Source organism: Camelus dromedarius, chromosome 6 (assembly GCF_036321535.1).
Source record: "Camelus dromedarius isolate mCamDro1 chromosome 6, mCamDro1.pat, whole genome shotgun sequence".
NCBI lineage: Eukaryota > Metazoa > Chordata > Mammalia > Artiodactyla > Camelidae > Camelus > Camelus dromedarius.
Window position 1 is genome coordinate 38,977,894 of NC_087441.1, and position 16,349 is coordinate 38,994,242.

The window sequence follows — 16,349 nt, forward strand, 5'->3', positions numbered from 1 at the left end:
TGCTCACTTCTGTGACTCAAAAAGCAAGAGATTGACTGTTTTTGTTGTTTGCTTTGCTTATTTTAATTTTAGTTTTCTCCTCCAGCATCATTATTTTGGTTTTAGCATATCTTTTTGAGATTTTAAGCAGAGGGCACAATTCTCAGGATTACATCCAACACCAGGGCATGCCTTTGTTCTCTGCAGTATGTGTTTTCTAGTTATAGTTTCCAGAACAAATAGTATTCATTTGTGAAGATGATAAAGGGGAGAAATTTATTCCACAGCTCCCTGGGTGTTTGCCACTCTAACATGTTTCTCCCGGCACTTGAGGAACATCTACAGTATCTTGGAGTTTCTATTAATTCTGACTATTTTTCAGCTACAAGCTATTCATATGATGTTGATACCTCAGATTTCCTGAGTTTCTGATGGAAAACTTATTAAGCACCATGGAGATTCTAGGCCATTCTGATGCTGCAAGCTCCTTTCTTGCCCCATTTGATTCTTTATGCTGTTTCTGGAGCTTAGCACTGAGATTTTAATTATTAGTAGTCTTCTCCGCAAAGACAAGCACCAGAAAACAAAATGATTGTTGTTTGGTTGTTGACCCTGGAAACCCTATGTTACCACCTCTCAGGATAATCGTGCCTGGAGCTTAAGTATAAATGTTGGTTGACATGTTGACCAATTACTTCAATAGAAGCTTCTAGAACTGCTATTGGAAGGTAGTAGCAATTGGTTGTGGGGTGAAGGCAGAGGATAAAAAATTGTCTTGTCAACTCAGAACTTCAGAAGAGAAAGATGGGAAAAAAACAAACAGGAGATGGTTACTGATAAAAAGTGAGATTACTAGGAATGAATGAGGAAAGATAGAAAAGGGTGAAAAAGAAAAATTTTATATTCATAAAAAGACAAAATATTATGTTTTCAGCTTGTAAGAACTACCACCTCTAAGCATAGTCGAACAGGTCCCCACATTTCTAACCATCTGTCTTCCCGGTCACACTTGGAGGTGGAGGAGTGAGTCTGAGAGGGGGGCTGGCAGTCAGGAATGGGGTAAAAATGCCTACTGTGCATTTTACTCAGTGATTAAAAAGCTGAGCATTTAATATCTGCCTTTAGGTGAGCTTACATGTGTCTATGGCTTGTTATTGCTCTATCAGAACTTCACCTAAGGACCAGGAAAACGATACATCTTTCTGTGTTCTCTATATAGGTGTGTGTAATGCAGTGGTTTAAACCTACCTTAATTCAATTCAGGCAGTCAGGGAAGTCCATGAGATGTTCCCATTAACTTGGAGGTCACAGAAATTTTCACTTTATCATGCAGATTTTGTGGCTTTGTTGCTTTAATATTGAGATTGTCTTTCGGATGAGGGAAACCTTATCACGAGGTAATTTTATTGCTGATGTAGCAATTAAGAAAGAAGTACACAGCCAGATAGAGAACTCTCTCTGGCTGGCTTCTGCTTTCACTCACCAATCACCAGTTCATTTCATTTTCCTCCTGCCAGGATTTTGCCCGAGAACTTGGGAGAATGAGGCTTACAAATGGATGGGTCATGTTGCAGATCCTACCAAAGTAAGTGGATAGATAATAGCATGTAAATAGGGAATGTCATGGTAGGGCTGTGAGAAAAAAAACCAACAGTAACAATTAGTGCGCCTCACTGACGCAGCAAAGCCTGGATAAGGACGCCTCTTCCAGTATGTTGCGCCACCTGTTAGCGCCATCTCTTCTTGCCTTGCATTCCGTGTCTCCCTCTCTGTAATTGTTTTTCTGTCGTCCTGTAAGTATGCTTACATTTTTCCAAGTCAAAAAAAAAAAAAAAAAAAAAAAAGAGCCTCTTTTTAACCCCGCTGGGCAGGTTATTGTCTCATTGTCTTCCTTTTCTCATTTCCCAATTATAATCCAATCTAAACCTGGACAAGGTGGCTTTTGCTCAGAACTCTCCACTCAAACTGCTCTTGCAAAGCCCACCAGCCTTCATATTGCCAAATTCAAGATATTTTTTAAACGTTTTCTTATGGAGCATTTCTGCTCTGTTTGTCTCTATTGATCATTATATATTCTTGATACTCTCCACTTCCTTGACAGCAAATTGAAAATTTCCCCCTTTTTTGCTCCCAGCTTTGACCATCCATCTGCTTTGTGGATACCTTTTCTGTGTCTCTGCCTTAACACGATTTTCTTAGGGATCTTTTTTTGGCCCACTGCTCTGCCTAGTCTATAAATTCTCCCTGGGCAATGATTTTGACGCTTACAACTTTAACTAACACCGTATCTTAAGACCATCAAGGGCGTATTTCCAGCCTTTATAGTTACCCTGCATTTTAGACTAGAAATAGGTCAGTCCAAGCATACCTCCAAAGCACTTCAAAATTAATGTGCATAAAATGATTGTTTCTTCTCACACTTCGACTTTATCTGCCTCACAGGGACACTACACTTCCTCCTTTGCATCACCTTACACCCAGTCTCCCAGATCAGCCTTTTTCTCTCCCATCACTCTTACCCTTATCCCCATCCTCCACATCCAATTAATCAAGTTTTATATTTTCTTTATTTGTAAACTACTGAATTAATCACAAGCATTAAAGCTTTAGCTATTTTTTTTAAGCCTGGAATAATGCAGTATCTTTCTCACTGATTATACAGATTGTAGTCACCCAAGGAATTCCAGGCACAGCTCTTGTGACACACAGGGCTTCCTCCCATGAGTTACTTGTACTGTGGCAGATTCACAAACATACAGACTTGACTCAAAAAACCCAGTCCAAGCAAAAGCTTGTCTCATTAATATAACTTAGAAAAGTCCTTGATTGTTGGACATTGTTTGCACGGACCTTGGGTGGAAAACTAGGTTTTATTTCTTCACAGGGCTGTGCAGAAATATGCCTGAATCATTCCTTTTATATAAGGGAATGTGTGATGCATCTATCTTTGAAAGCAGAAGGCAGATGAGTTGCTAGGCTATTGAGAGGTGTGTTTGCATGGATAAATAATTTCAAGGGAGAAAGCCATGTGTTTATAACCTCATCAATATTAACTGAACTTGAAAGAATGAATGGTGACATTGACATGGTTAGGGAATCATATCATGGCCCCACAGTGCCTGGAATTTCACAAAGCATGGGTATCTTATGGCTTCTAGCCTCAGTTCCATCCTACTTGCTTGTGTTCCCCTTTGTGCTCTGTGTCCATCGTCTCTTGCCCAGAGTAATGTCATATCCTCATGGATATGTGTGCTGGATATCCATGTTTCAGAGCATTTTTTTGGCATTCAGGACACCAAGGCTGTTTCGTGATTGTCTATCTTAAAAGAATCATAAAGCAGTTTCTTCTAACATTCAGCATGAATGACAATGTAAGATGTTAACAAATAATTAAAGACAATTTAGGTGATACAAACAAACTTTTTTTAACACCTCATGAAGTGGACCGTCTCCATTCTGAGAACTGCAAACTGAGAAGACAGGAAGCTTTTATAGGATAAAGAATAAAAAAAAAGAGAAGTCAGTACAGAGCTCAGAGTTGGCTTAGCATTTAGTGGTTGGCTAATTAGTTATACTGCATTTCTGGTCAAGCAGAAGATTTACAGGGACACTAAAATGATCAAAGTTTCAGTTTGCTGACATGGTAGCCTGGACAGAAGTGATTCCATTTTGGGATTAGAAAAGGAAGCAGGATTAAATGTTGATTTCCCTCCCACCTTATTTTGCATTTTGAGCTTCTTTTGCTTTTGTAATTAGGAAAAATACTTCACTTTCTGTAAAGGAAAAACATTCTTCTCCATCTTATCTAACAAAACCATTTATTACTGCCTAAGTGAACATTTGCTAATGAGATGTAACCCTTTAATTCTCAATAGCATGTATTTTATTCTACTTACTGCTGTACTGCTGAGCTAACATGCATGGGGAAAGTTTTAATTTTTAAATCTGAATAGACTCTGCCTTCTTATGGTTTATTCTTCTCTAAATTATGAAATAGTTAAATATACTAGAAAGTACACAGAATAATATAATAGATGTCAATGAATATATCATCAATCCTTAACAAATGTATAACATTTTGTCATATTTGTTTCACTTAATTTTTAAAGAAACAAAGTGTTTAAGGTATAATTGAACTTTATCCAGTCTTATTCCTTTGCCCCCCTCCCCAAAGGTAATCATTATACTGAAAATAACATGAACAACTCTCAGCCACGTGTTTTTACTTTTACCATATATGACTACATAAAAAATTAACATTTTGTTTTCTGGTTTTAAATTTACATGAATTTTCATACTTCCTGCAGTTCTGGGCCCCTGTTGGGTGACAGTGATTGTCGATACAGCTTGGCTCTGGCCCTGTTGTGTTATTTGGTGCACAGCATCTTGAGCAATGGACCCATTCTGAACGTAAGGGTGTTTATTACATTCAATTTTAATTGAACATGTATTTACTGTGGGAGTACACCAACAAACCTCACAATTGCTTCAGCCGTCCCAGAGTTTACAGTCTAGTTCGGGGACAGAAAAATAACATGATAAGTGTCATGTTGGGGAAGTATAGGACGTAAAGGGAGCATAGAGGAGGGACACTGACCTGGACTTTGGGGTTTCAGGAGTTACTTCTTAGAGGATGTAACATTTATACTGGAAGGTTGAATAAGAATCAGTCAAACACAGGAGAGACAGAAGGAAGAGGAAGAGAGTTTACTGCATGTATTAAATTCCTGTGTATTGACTTTTTAAATCCCAGCCTTAGACTCGGTTAAGCCTCTATCTGCCTAGCCGTCATTGAGATCTATCAAGGTCGATTTCCTCAGTTTTTCAACATCACTGTGTCACACATGAGAAAGACTTCGTAACTGGAGCCAAAATTTTCCATTAAATAAGGTTTCCTTCAGTGTTGTTTGTGTCAAATGCTAATGTCCTGAAATATTTTAGAGCCATCAAATCTATTGATTTTTATAAGCATTTCATCTCTGTTGATCATCTATCATTCGTATTTTTACACTTTCTAGTATGACTATAAAACATAAAGGAAATCCCAGTACCTACACAGTGATAACTTTCAACATCTAAAAATCTTATGAAGCTTCCAACTGCAGACAAAGTTCTGAAGAGCAGATACACTATATTGATTAATATTAGGTCCAAGCAGGAAAAGGGAAAAAGCCTTAGACACATGCTAACAAATTTGAACCTTTTTCTGAGGTCAAAGAGGAGCCAGAGAACAGTTTTGAGCAGCAGTGCAGTTTAAGGATGCTCCCTCCAGAAGTGCTGGAGAAACCAATGGAGCTGGGACTAATGCCATAATCCTGATAAGAGATGAGAGTTTGCACTGGGGCATTGCACCCAAACAAGAGGAGGAGAGGATGAGCGCTCAGAAAGATAACTAGAAAGGATGGAGTGACTGGGAGAGGGGGCAGTGAGGGAGAGATACAGATGACTTCCAGGTTTCTGGCTTCCACAGCTCTGTAATACTGAGAGGGAAAACATAGTGAGAACACAACGTGAGAACAAAGCAAACGGCTCCTGGCCCGAACGTGCTGAACTTCAGGCACCTGCAGAACATCTTGGAGGAGATGTTCAATAATAAACAACTGGATATTCAAATCAGTAGCTTGGGAAAGTCCTTTTGGCTGGCATAAAGGTTTTCCATACAATCATAATACAGAGAACAAAAAGCACCTTGTCCCTAACTTTGCAGTTATAAAGGCATTAGAAATGCCCAACACATTAATGATTGCTGATTACAAATTTAACCATTTACATTTTAAAATACGAATTGAATTGATTTTTAACGGGGAATAAAATTAATCAATGAAAAATATTTTCCTCCTAACAGAACTTTTCAAAGAAAAATCTCATATTTTTATGGCTACATATTATAGGTCTGAAAACAAAGACAATCAGATTGAAATAAACATTGGTGATTTCCTCCCAGAATTATCAGGATTATTGATTAATAGAGGAAGACTCTTCACCATTGTATGAAACCAGCAAAATATGTATAAACACAAATTATTTTAAAATATTGCTTGTAATCATGTTTTCATATCTAACAATCAGACCATAGTGTATTGTATGGGTGTCACTTCTATAAAATCATATTGGAGTAGTTAATGATTTACTTCATCCTGCTTTTTTCTTTTACTTTTATGTAATATATTCTTATTGAACTACACCAGCTTAGGTTATTTGCTAGACGATTCTAGCAATAGAGCAGTCTACATTACACAGAGACACACAGGGCAGTTTACATTGCTTCTAGTAATACTGCTGATCCCATGGGATTTGAATAACAATGATAATTGATAACAGTTACCATTTATTGAGTCTGTGCAGTGTGTCAGAAACCATCACGCTGAAGATTTCATAAGCATTCACTCAGTTAATCCCCACAAAAACCTTTAGTGGTAGATACTATTACTAAGCCCATTTTACAGGTGGGAAGAACAAGTCTCAGAGAAGTTATTTAACTTGCCACACAGCTAATGTGGTTTCAAACACATATTTGTCTGACTCTGTAGTAAGCATTTTAAATTGCTACATATTTTGCTGCTACTTTGAAATCTTACTTTATGTTACTCCTGACTACATATTTTAACAGAAACTTGAACAGCCACTTCAATGTTCATGTCAAGGCCCTTATAGAGAAGCAAGTCTGTGGTTCTTCAGTGCCTTCCTTAGGGTAACTCGAGTCTGCCCACATCATCCTGACCCTTCTTAGTCCCTGCTGCACCCTATATAAATCTTTGATGGTCTCATGGTCTCAAATTTGAGGTGCCCATGAAAAGCTATACAGGAGTTTCACTAGGACAAGTCACTTAACATGTAAGTATGTGTCAGAGGCAAGCTATCCTTTTTGGTTTCCAGAATTCACTCATCAGTTCTGGACCACTTATCTCTTATACTCCCTGGGGAGTATCAGGATGTGTGAGAGAGGTGCTGATATTCCAATGGGTTATCTTTCCTTGAAGGATCAATGTACCCTCAGAGGGCCTTCACTGACAGTTTGATGTCCAAGTGCTTCTAACCCTCCAGGCAACTGAATACTCAGCTTCCTGTGAAAACACATCAGCGACCATCTTCAGGTACATTTTCTAGGTGACGTTTCTTTGGGAATTGGAGAGTTGAAATGAATATTATAAATTGTAGAGGGATCCAGACAAGGTGTAATGAATGAAAAACAGTACATGGATTGGGAGAGAGATGGAAAATAGTATGAAAAATTACCCCAAAATTCAAAGGCAAGAATCTTGCCATTTTGTACCATGAAATATGGGAATAGTTGTATTTTCCGTACAGGTCATGTATGAAGCATTAATAAGCTAAAGTACACAAAGCTAAATGACAAATCTTGATTAACAAACTGCTCCATGAAACTCATATTTGTCTCGGCGTGTTTAAAGATGCTTGAGGGCTGTAAATCTCTGACCCTCATTCTATTGATCGGTAAGAACACCACCCTTGTTTTTAACTAATAAAAACAATGGTTTATCTTTACTTTAGAGTAGGTATCATATAGAGTAGTTAATTTTTCACTTTTGTAAATGTGTTCCTCACTCAGTTCTTACTCGGAGACTCTACAACATCTGTTTTTAAGAAAAGAGGTAAAGACACCACATCACACTGAGAAATCTTGGTTTTGACCTTCTCTTCACCTTTAGTTCCCTTCAGCTTTAGTGTTAAAACGAATCACATCAGCAATACAGAAAAATGCCACTTAAAAGCATTAACCTAGTTTTCCTTTCCCTGATATTTAAGTATGTCTCTGATATTTCAAGGGAGGCAGTCTGGGATTGAATTTGTGAGAAAAGAATAGCGAATTCTATTAAAAATTTTTTATTGGATGAAATTATTTCTAAAAAGAGACCCTAATTAAGACCCTCAGGAAGAAAACCAATGCCTAAAATGAATACAATGTTATATGTCAATTATAGCCCCATAACCAAAAACAAAACCATGGGATTACTTAATTGTGTGTTGTCATGGAACATATAAAAGGGGCTTAAAGGCTACTTTCAATAGTGGATTCTAGGAAAGCAATGCTGTTTTCCTCATGAAAATATTTTAGTATTTCAGAGTTTATAAACATCTCAGCTTGACATCATTACCAGCCTCTCTTCATACTTTATAGATCTTCACAATTACAGAAGTTTCTCATGTTTCATGGATACATTACCACAACCGTCATTAACGTTTGAAAGCCTTGGGGTGTCTCTCTATTCATTCTGGTTGCTCTCCGTGCTCTGCCACACCTTTCATCTTTGGCTTCCAGTCATAGGTTCTTTACTGGCTCGATTCCTCCTCCCTGCTCCTCCCTCCCGCGCCACAATGTCCTTCCCCAACATCACCTACTTCCCACTTTTTCTTCAGTCTCTTTCAAGAAGTTTCTCTGACCAGGTGTCCCCACCTTATCCCTGCCCTGTATGCATGTCCCTAAGCTCAATTCTTGTTTTAATTTCTCTGAGCATCCTTCACTTCTTTTCACACTTCCAACTAATTTCTTCTTAGTTGGAATCAATTGTGTAAGTTCCATGAAGGAGGGACCTTGTCTGTTCTTGTTGTCACCAGTGTGAGCAGACATATTTGTGCAAATGTGGGATAAAATGGAGTCTCTCTCGGAACCTGCAACCCACTAAGTCCTTAACAAAATCTAACCAAGCCTAAGAACACTACCAAGACATTTCATTAAGAATACTCAAGCAGTAAATAAATTTTAAGTCTTGAAGTTAAGTGAAATATTTGTAAATAATGAGATTAAGTTTTTAATAGGAACAGAAATCTGTAAATACTTTATATATATTTTTTGTTCACAAACACACACACCACACACACACACCAAGCTTCTTATGCTATTGAACAGATAGAAAGGCTTTTACTAGAACCCTTGATAGATAAGCAAAAGGGTCAAACTAGTAAGTGGTCAATTTTATCTTCATAAACATGTGCCTACATATGATTGAAATTATAGATATTAGTAGAGAAATCTGGGGAAAAATCAGAACCATCTCTAATTGGATTAGATGCTACAAAAAAAAAAACTAAACATTATTTTGATCATTCTGGAAATATATTTTTAAAGTGGGAAATGTTTCTACCATAGTATTACGTAGCCAAAAATCAACAAAAATTAGACACTATTTATACGATTTTAATATTAGAAAACCAATCAAAGACCATTTTACCAATCAGAATAGAGATAAGAACTTATTTTTTAATCAAATATCTCAAAATTAGCAAATAGATTGTTTATTGGAGTCCACTTAAAACTACCAATCTTTCTCAGCCATTGCTAATGCTTGTAATAAAGGACTAACTGAAATTTATTTTCTTTTCATTTAATCAGTGTGCTTTTGGAACAGACAGGTTGTGTTCCCTGCCATTTACAAACTCAAGGATTTAATTTAGAATTCAATAATTGAATGAGATAGTATAATGACCTTTTATATAAATTCATCATTTCTTATCTTTCCCAAAGCACAAAATGTCCTGTATGCCATAATCATTATTGTTTACTTTTCTGGAAGGTTTTTGTTTAAATTTCTATAACTCACCTAGGATTGTAAATCTGCCTTCAAAATACAGTGTGAACAGCTTACCACTCCAGTTTTATAAAAGCTCAAAACACTGATACTGTGAGACTTGTATGACCATTAATTTCACTCCCTTTATACTCGGGTTTATAAAGAAATCTGAGTACCTGTAATATCTCTTTCCAGGAAGTTTGAACACAGTCTCATTTGCCTCCTGCTTTTCTGAAAAGTTGGAACTTTGAGTTTGTGTTTCAGAATTCATTTATCTCGGTTTAAACACACTGAGGCAAATATGAGCTTCGTGGAGCAGTGTGTTAATCAAGATTTGTCATTTAGTTTCAGAATTCATTTATCTCTCATTTATCTTTCTTTCTTTCTTTCTTTCTCTCTTTCTTCTCTTTTTCCTTGGGGATCAGGGGAGGGGGGGGGAGAATGCACTACCTGGGCTGACTTTCAAGAACTGGCAGTACGCTTTGTCCTATGTTTGTGGACTGCCTTTGTATAAGCATAGATCAGTGGTTCAAAAACATAATTCATGAGCCTCCAATTCATTGCTTATCAGGTTTTCCTGAAGAGGAAACACATGCTGCTGTGGACGTGGTGGTGCAAAGTCAGAGGAGTTATCCTCTGAATGGCTAAACAGAGCCCATGTCCATTAAGGGCTTCAAGGGCAATTTGGGAGGAGGAGCATTGGGCATTGTTCCTCACTGGGCAGGATGGCACAGCCACAGCTCTGGGGTTCTCCAGCAGGTCAGAGGAGCAGTTAAATGTAGACCACCATTATTGGGCAAAGTTTTGGGGCAATCCCCTCATAGCCTACTGGTTTACCTCTGTTTCTCCATAGAGTATTATTGGCTTTTGAAGTGGGGCAGTTCTTCAAATCTGTCCCACACATTGCAGTATATTACTACCTCTCGTCCTGACACTAAATACCAGTGCGCCTGCCCTCTTTAGGCACCACAGCCATGAAACATAATCCCCTTCCCATTTCCAAAATCAACTCTTGCCTGGGTGGCCTTGAGAGTCTCATGAACTCTTCTCTATCAAAGAAGTAACAAAGAAAAAGACTTTACAACACAAATGAAATTGGAATTTAGCTTAAATTATTTTTAAAAAGATCCTTTTTGACCTGAAAGTGTACTTGGGAACATGTAACTGAGGATAGTTCTAATGTTTCTTAGTGTAATGCTACCTGGAGAGACGAAAATAGACCAGATCCCTTCTGATCGGACTCTATGTTAATGACATAGTTAGGTCTTAATTTTTCTTCAAGTTGTTACAAAACAAGTTCTTGTCTTCTGAATTGTATTAAGAATCCACTGAATTTATTGGAACATTCATTTTTCATTGTCTTTTATCTTCGGTAACCACCATAAGATTTGAAAGATAGTATCCCAAGAATTGAGTTATAAATCTAGCATTTAAAATTTTTAACTTTAATTTTGCAATTCACATAAGCATTAGCTTGAACAGGTCACTTCTTTGATACTTCACAACTTCTAAAAGTTACTTGAAATATAATTTATTTACTCTTAAAAACATATGAAAGCTAGGCAAGAGCCTCTTAACTGTGTTAAGATTAACCTAAACAATAATAGAAAATGCCTTAAGTAGCTAAGCTTTAGATCCATGAAGGAAACAATTCTTAAACGATGAGTGTAGGTGAAGGGTAGAAAGATATTAAGTATCTCAAGCTCCTATTGGTAAAATTAAGATGCTGTGACCTTTAATTCATGCTGGAATGGCACTGCCTCTCCAGTGGCATTTGGAAATATGGGAGACGTTCTGGTTGCCACAAGGCTGTGTCAGGGGAGTGCAATGGTATCTAGGGTTTGAGGCCAAGAATACTAAATCTTGTGCAATATGCAGAATATTCCTGCAAAACAAAGAACTGTCCTGCCTGAAAGCCAATGGTGACTTCATTGAGAAATGCTGTTATACCTCTAACTGAGATCACCTCAAGTCCCACCACCTGGAGGAAAGAGCAAGTTAGTCTTCTTGATGTCAAAATGTAGCACCTTGTTATCAGCCAGATGTTCATGAGACCCAGGCACTGCTCACTTGTCTTCTGAGCTTTTCCCTGTCCCGATCATTTTCCCTCATCGCAAAAAGTCCAGGAGCGGGGTCGGGTGTAGTGTCAATACAGGGTCAACTACTTACACTGAAATGCTTTGCAAATAGTGTTAAGGACAACGTTAGAGCCACTGTTGACATATTCCTTGTTTAATTCCTTCTATCTGGCCACTCACCAGTTCGTCAATGTAGTCTTTGAAATAATGCTCACGTTTCTTTGACATGATGCTTGTGCTTCTTTCTCTCTCCCCGTCCTCATTCACTCTTCTTCCCCATAGTCTCTGCACTTATCAGCTGAGCATCTGGAGAGAAGGCTCTGGATGAGAGCCCCACGAAAGGCCCACTCGTAGGCTAACTGCTCTCCAAACAAGTTCACCTCCTCTCTCCAGCCTCTGCTAGATGTTCCCGACACATCATTTCCCCACGGTGCTTTTTACTCAGAAATCTTCGGGTGACTGCTGCTTCCTACCACATCACAGATCACATCCCATCACACCTTCATCATTACACGAAAATTTATCAAAGGTATTGGCAGTGCTTTTTTTATCTTTGTATTTTTTCATCTTTTTCATCTTGGTATTTTCCATTACGTCTGACATAAACCAGATGCTGAATATATATTTAATGACTACACAATGGAAATTTGGTTCTCAGTTTTTAAGACTTATGTCTGAACGCTTGTTAAAGCTGATTTGTTTTCTCCTTCAATCCAAGCCCTTATTAATTTCACTTTCCTTTGTACTCTTGTGATATTACCACAGTAAAGAATAGGACATTTAGGTTGCTGTTTATGATGTTATTGTTGCAAAATATTTCTGCTAATTAATTAGCTCACAAACTAATACTATTGAGCACACCACTGAGCAAATGGTAGCAACACTCCAACAAGTCCACAGATGATTGTTTATTGCTTGCTGGGAACAATTCCACAGCTGGTCTTTACCAAATTACATCATGCTGTATCATGGGTGTTTGGGGCTTACAGACCCTTTTACAATGTACCTGGGGCTTAGAGTACAGCCCAATCCTTAATACAAATGATATAAGGCCTGTCATTAGACTTTAGGAGAAGCCTGTGAAGTTAATGGAAGTTTCCCATTATAGGCTATGAGTCTTAAAACAGACTTTTCAGTTTAGATATACAAAAAAGAAAAAGAAACAGAGCTAGATATTAATTTATATGTAATGAATCCTTCACATCAGGTGATTTTTGAACATTCATTCACTTCAGTTTCTAAGCAGAGTACTTTATTAAAGACTGCTTCCACATCTGTAGAAGTTCAGTCTACAAATCACAATTTCTTTATATTTATATGCATGGATCTGATATGCAAATGTTCTGGAATTATGGCATTTTAACCAACCAACTTTACTCTTTAACTTGGTATCTAAATTAGCTTTGCCTGCAAATCCCCAGCATTTTTCAGAAACAGTACCAGCCCTGAAAGCAACCAAGCCATTAAAAATATTTCCATACTTTACTTCTTCTTATCTTTTTTAAATAAAGAAGAATAATCTCCATTCAGTTACATAGAATTGGAATACTGCTATGTAACAGAAATCATCATACTAATGCACAGAAATTGAAAGGCAAGCAACTTTGGTCTAGGCTGAACTGAATTAAGTCTTGACCTTGTAAACATTTCCATAGGAGGTAGACCATACACATTTGACTTTTTGTCAAATAAGGGATAGTAAACAATGATTCTGAGATCCTAATAAATTAAAGGCGTTTTAAAGGCATTAAATAAACATTTCTCTTTTTTAGAAACCAAAAATGAAACAGATTTTCAATAAATTAAGAAGTGAAATATTAAATCCTTAGAGTTGAAATGTCTGCATCTTCAAAGCTCCACTGGTTGCATTTGGTAATGCATGAATCTGTGATTAATAATGAGACCACATTCTAAATAATTTGTGTGCAAGGCAAACTCTGCAAGTACTTCCATTCACTAGGGAGTTGTCCTTAGTTTTGTACCAGTGACCTGAAAAACAATGTCCTGCCCCTGAATATTCCATTTTCTTTCTCTGATGGGAGTCTCAGTGGATAGGATTTGAGCAGTAGAGATTTTTAAAGTTTCAACCCCAACCCGACATTGTTGGTTTAAGTGCCTCCAGCTGCTGTTCCCATGAACACAGTGTTGATGGGCGGTAGAGAGGACACCATTTCTCTACCATTTGCTCCGTGGGAGTCCAGAGTTTCTTGAGTTGGATACTGATTGGAAGTTCCATACATACACTGGGATGAGGAGGAAGGAACTGGGGCTTGCAAGCTGGATGCTGTAAGGGAAAATATAATCAGCAATTGAAAATTGGCTACATTTTCTTTTCTCTGTAAGTGCCACTCGATGTTAAGCCTTCCTATCTACCTTTGCACCCATATCTGTACTAAATCTGAGTGTGTATGGTTTCTCAGAGAAATCCTCATCTTTTCTTCCATTTCCCTCCTCGCTATTCTCCGAGAAATTGTTTCCTTCTTCTTCTCATTTCACAAAGGAAACTCAATTTCAAACATAAATTCAGACAACTTTATCACCAAAATATATCCCCAGTCTACCTCCTCTTTCCATCTGTGCCTCCACAACTGTATTTCAAACCACCGTCTTCTCTTACCTGGATCAACAGCCTCCGAACTAGTCTCTTGACCCTCACCTTTGTTTGCCCCACCTCTCACCCTGGAGAGAGCAGCCAGGATAATCTTGCAGAAATGTATATCAAATTGTCACTCTTCTCAAATGTTACAGTGGCTCCTCATTACTCTTAGAACAAAATCCAAGCTCCCTGCCCTGGTTCATAACACCCCATATGAACTGGTCTCTGTCTTCGGATTTATTTTACTCCCCTCTCTTCATTTACCATGCTCAAAACACACTGGCCTTTCTGCCCTTTAAATTTTCCGAAAGCGTTCCCATTTCAGAGACTATGCAACTTGCCCTTTCTTTTGCCTAGAGCTCTCCCATTAGATCTTTACATCATTGCCTCCTTCTTCTCATTCAGCTTTCAACTCCAGATTCCTTTCCCAACAACACCACCTAACACAGCTCCTCCATGACTATCTGTCATTTTATCCTCTTTAATCTACTTCAGAGTACCTGAAATTATCTTTTTAGTGCACTGGTTTATATACTCACTGCCTTCTCTCTCCCTACCGGAATGTAAGCTTCTTGTAGGCAGGAACTCTGTCCCGGTCACCACCATCACCTCACACCTAACATGAGGTTTGGCACCTAGTAGTAGGTTCTCAAAAGTTTTGACTAACTGGCTTACTAACACTACATTTCCTGCATTTTGGTTGCTGCCCTCTAAGTGCTGTTTTTCTTACTGTCCTAACAACCATCTTCTCTGTCACTAAAAATCAGGCTTTATAACTAAGGAAATAGTTATTGGTCCTAACTCCCCTTGTGCAACTTACCCACTTACTCTAGTCACTCTTTTCACCCTGAAGCCCTTTTTGTAGTTTACCTGTAAGCCAGCTCTGACAACTTAAGCTTAGAGTCCATCCTGCACCCAAGCTATGTTCCATCAAAGCTTCCACTATCTCTCCGAGTAAACAGAACTAATAGTAACAACAGCAACGCAGTACATTTTAGTCTCACAGTGAGGACACTTCCTAAAGTGGAATTTTCTGCTTCATTAGTGTAACCTAGAAGCAATGACCCTCTGCAGACAGCATGAGACGAGTGCTCAGGGAGCATCTGTGGTGGTCATAGGAAGGGAAGAAGTGCTTCCTATTGAATTATTGGAAAAGCACACTGAGTGAGGAGAGATGGAAATTATCTCATTTCCCTTATGCTGTTTGGGTGTCAATGCCCTCTACTTTCACTAATCTGGAATCAATTCCATTGGAAGATTTCAATCATCTCACGTAAACATTAAAACTCTGCCTTGATACTTACATGGATATAGACTTGCTCTGTGATACCTTATTAGCAATTTCAGAAACTAAACATATGAATTATGTTTTTGCCCTTTTTTTTTCAACTCACTGATTTATTGAGTCCCTACTATGAGGCAGACACTCTACTGGGTGCTGGTGATGCATCTGTTACAAGTTGCAGTATTTTCTTAAGGACAACAAGCTGGTTGGGATAAGATGCTAGGGGACTTCATAGCAAACATTATCTTGCTCATTTTTACTTAAAATGTATGTTATAGAACAATAAAAAAGCAACATTTTCTACAGAGGTGTCTAATTACATTTTACATGTATTTGAGAAAATGACAGTAACCTTCATCACAATTCACCATCTTTTAAAACTTGGGGTGGTTTGAGGGTACTGGTGGAGATTATGGGGTCCAAAGAAAACTCTTGGCACTGCCCCGCTTCTAACAGTGAAAAAGGCAGAGTGAGAGACATCATCCTTGCCCTCATAAGACTTACAGTTTTTTAGATTGCATTTGACAGGGTATATTCATTTTTGCACACATAATAGATGCCAGCTATTCTTTATGAAAAGAGTAACAGATCTAACAGTAGATTGCATGGTGACATGTCTACTGAGAAATGGTAAGATTCACAAACGTAACTTCACATCCAAAGTGATAAACCAATGGTGGGAACATAAATGCCCAGTTAATACTGCAAACCTGAGGTTTAACAACTGTTTAAAAAATTTAGTTTAATTTAATTTAATTTTTTTAGGGGGAGGTAATTAGATTGATTGATTGATTTTTAGAGCAGGCACTGGGGTGAACCCAGGACCTCATACATGCTAAGCATGCACTCTATCATTTGAACTATGCCCTCTCCCCTGGTTA

At 38.0% G+C, this 16,349-nt stretch overlaps 1 protein-coding gene across 1 annotated transcript in view; it reads right to left on the reverse strand.

Moving 5' to 3' along the window:
* Positions 1-12,480: 12,480 nt before the first annotated feature.
* Positions 12,481-16,349, reverse strand: part of RFX6 (regulatory factor X6) — a 48,124-nt gene continuing 44,255 nt past the window's right edge. Inside the window, exon 19 of the mRNA XM_010979156.3 lies at positions 12,481-13,871. Within this exon, the coding sequence (XP_010977458.1) occupies positions 13,696-13,871 (176 nt within the window). The 3' untranslated portion in view covers positions 12,481-13,695. The remainder of the gene's footprint in view (positions 13,872-16,349) is intronic.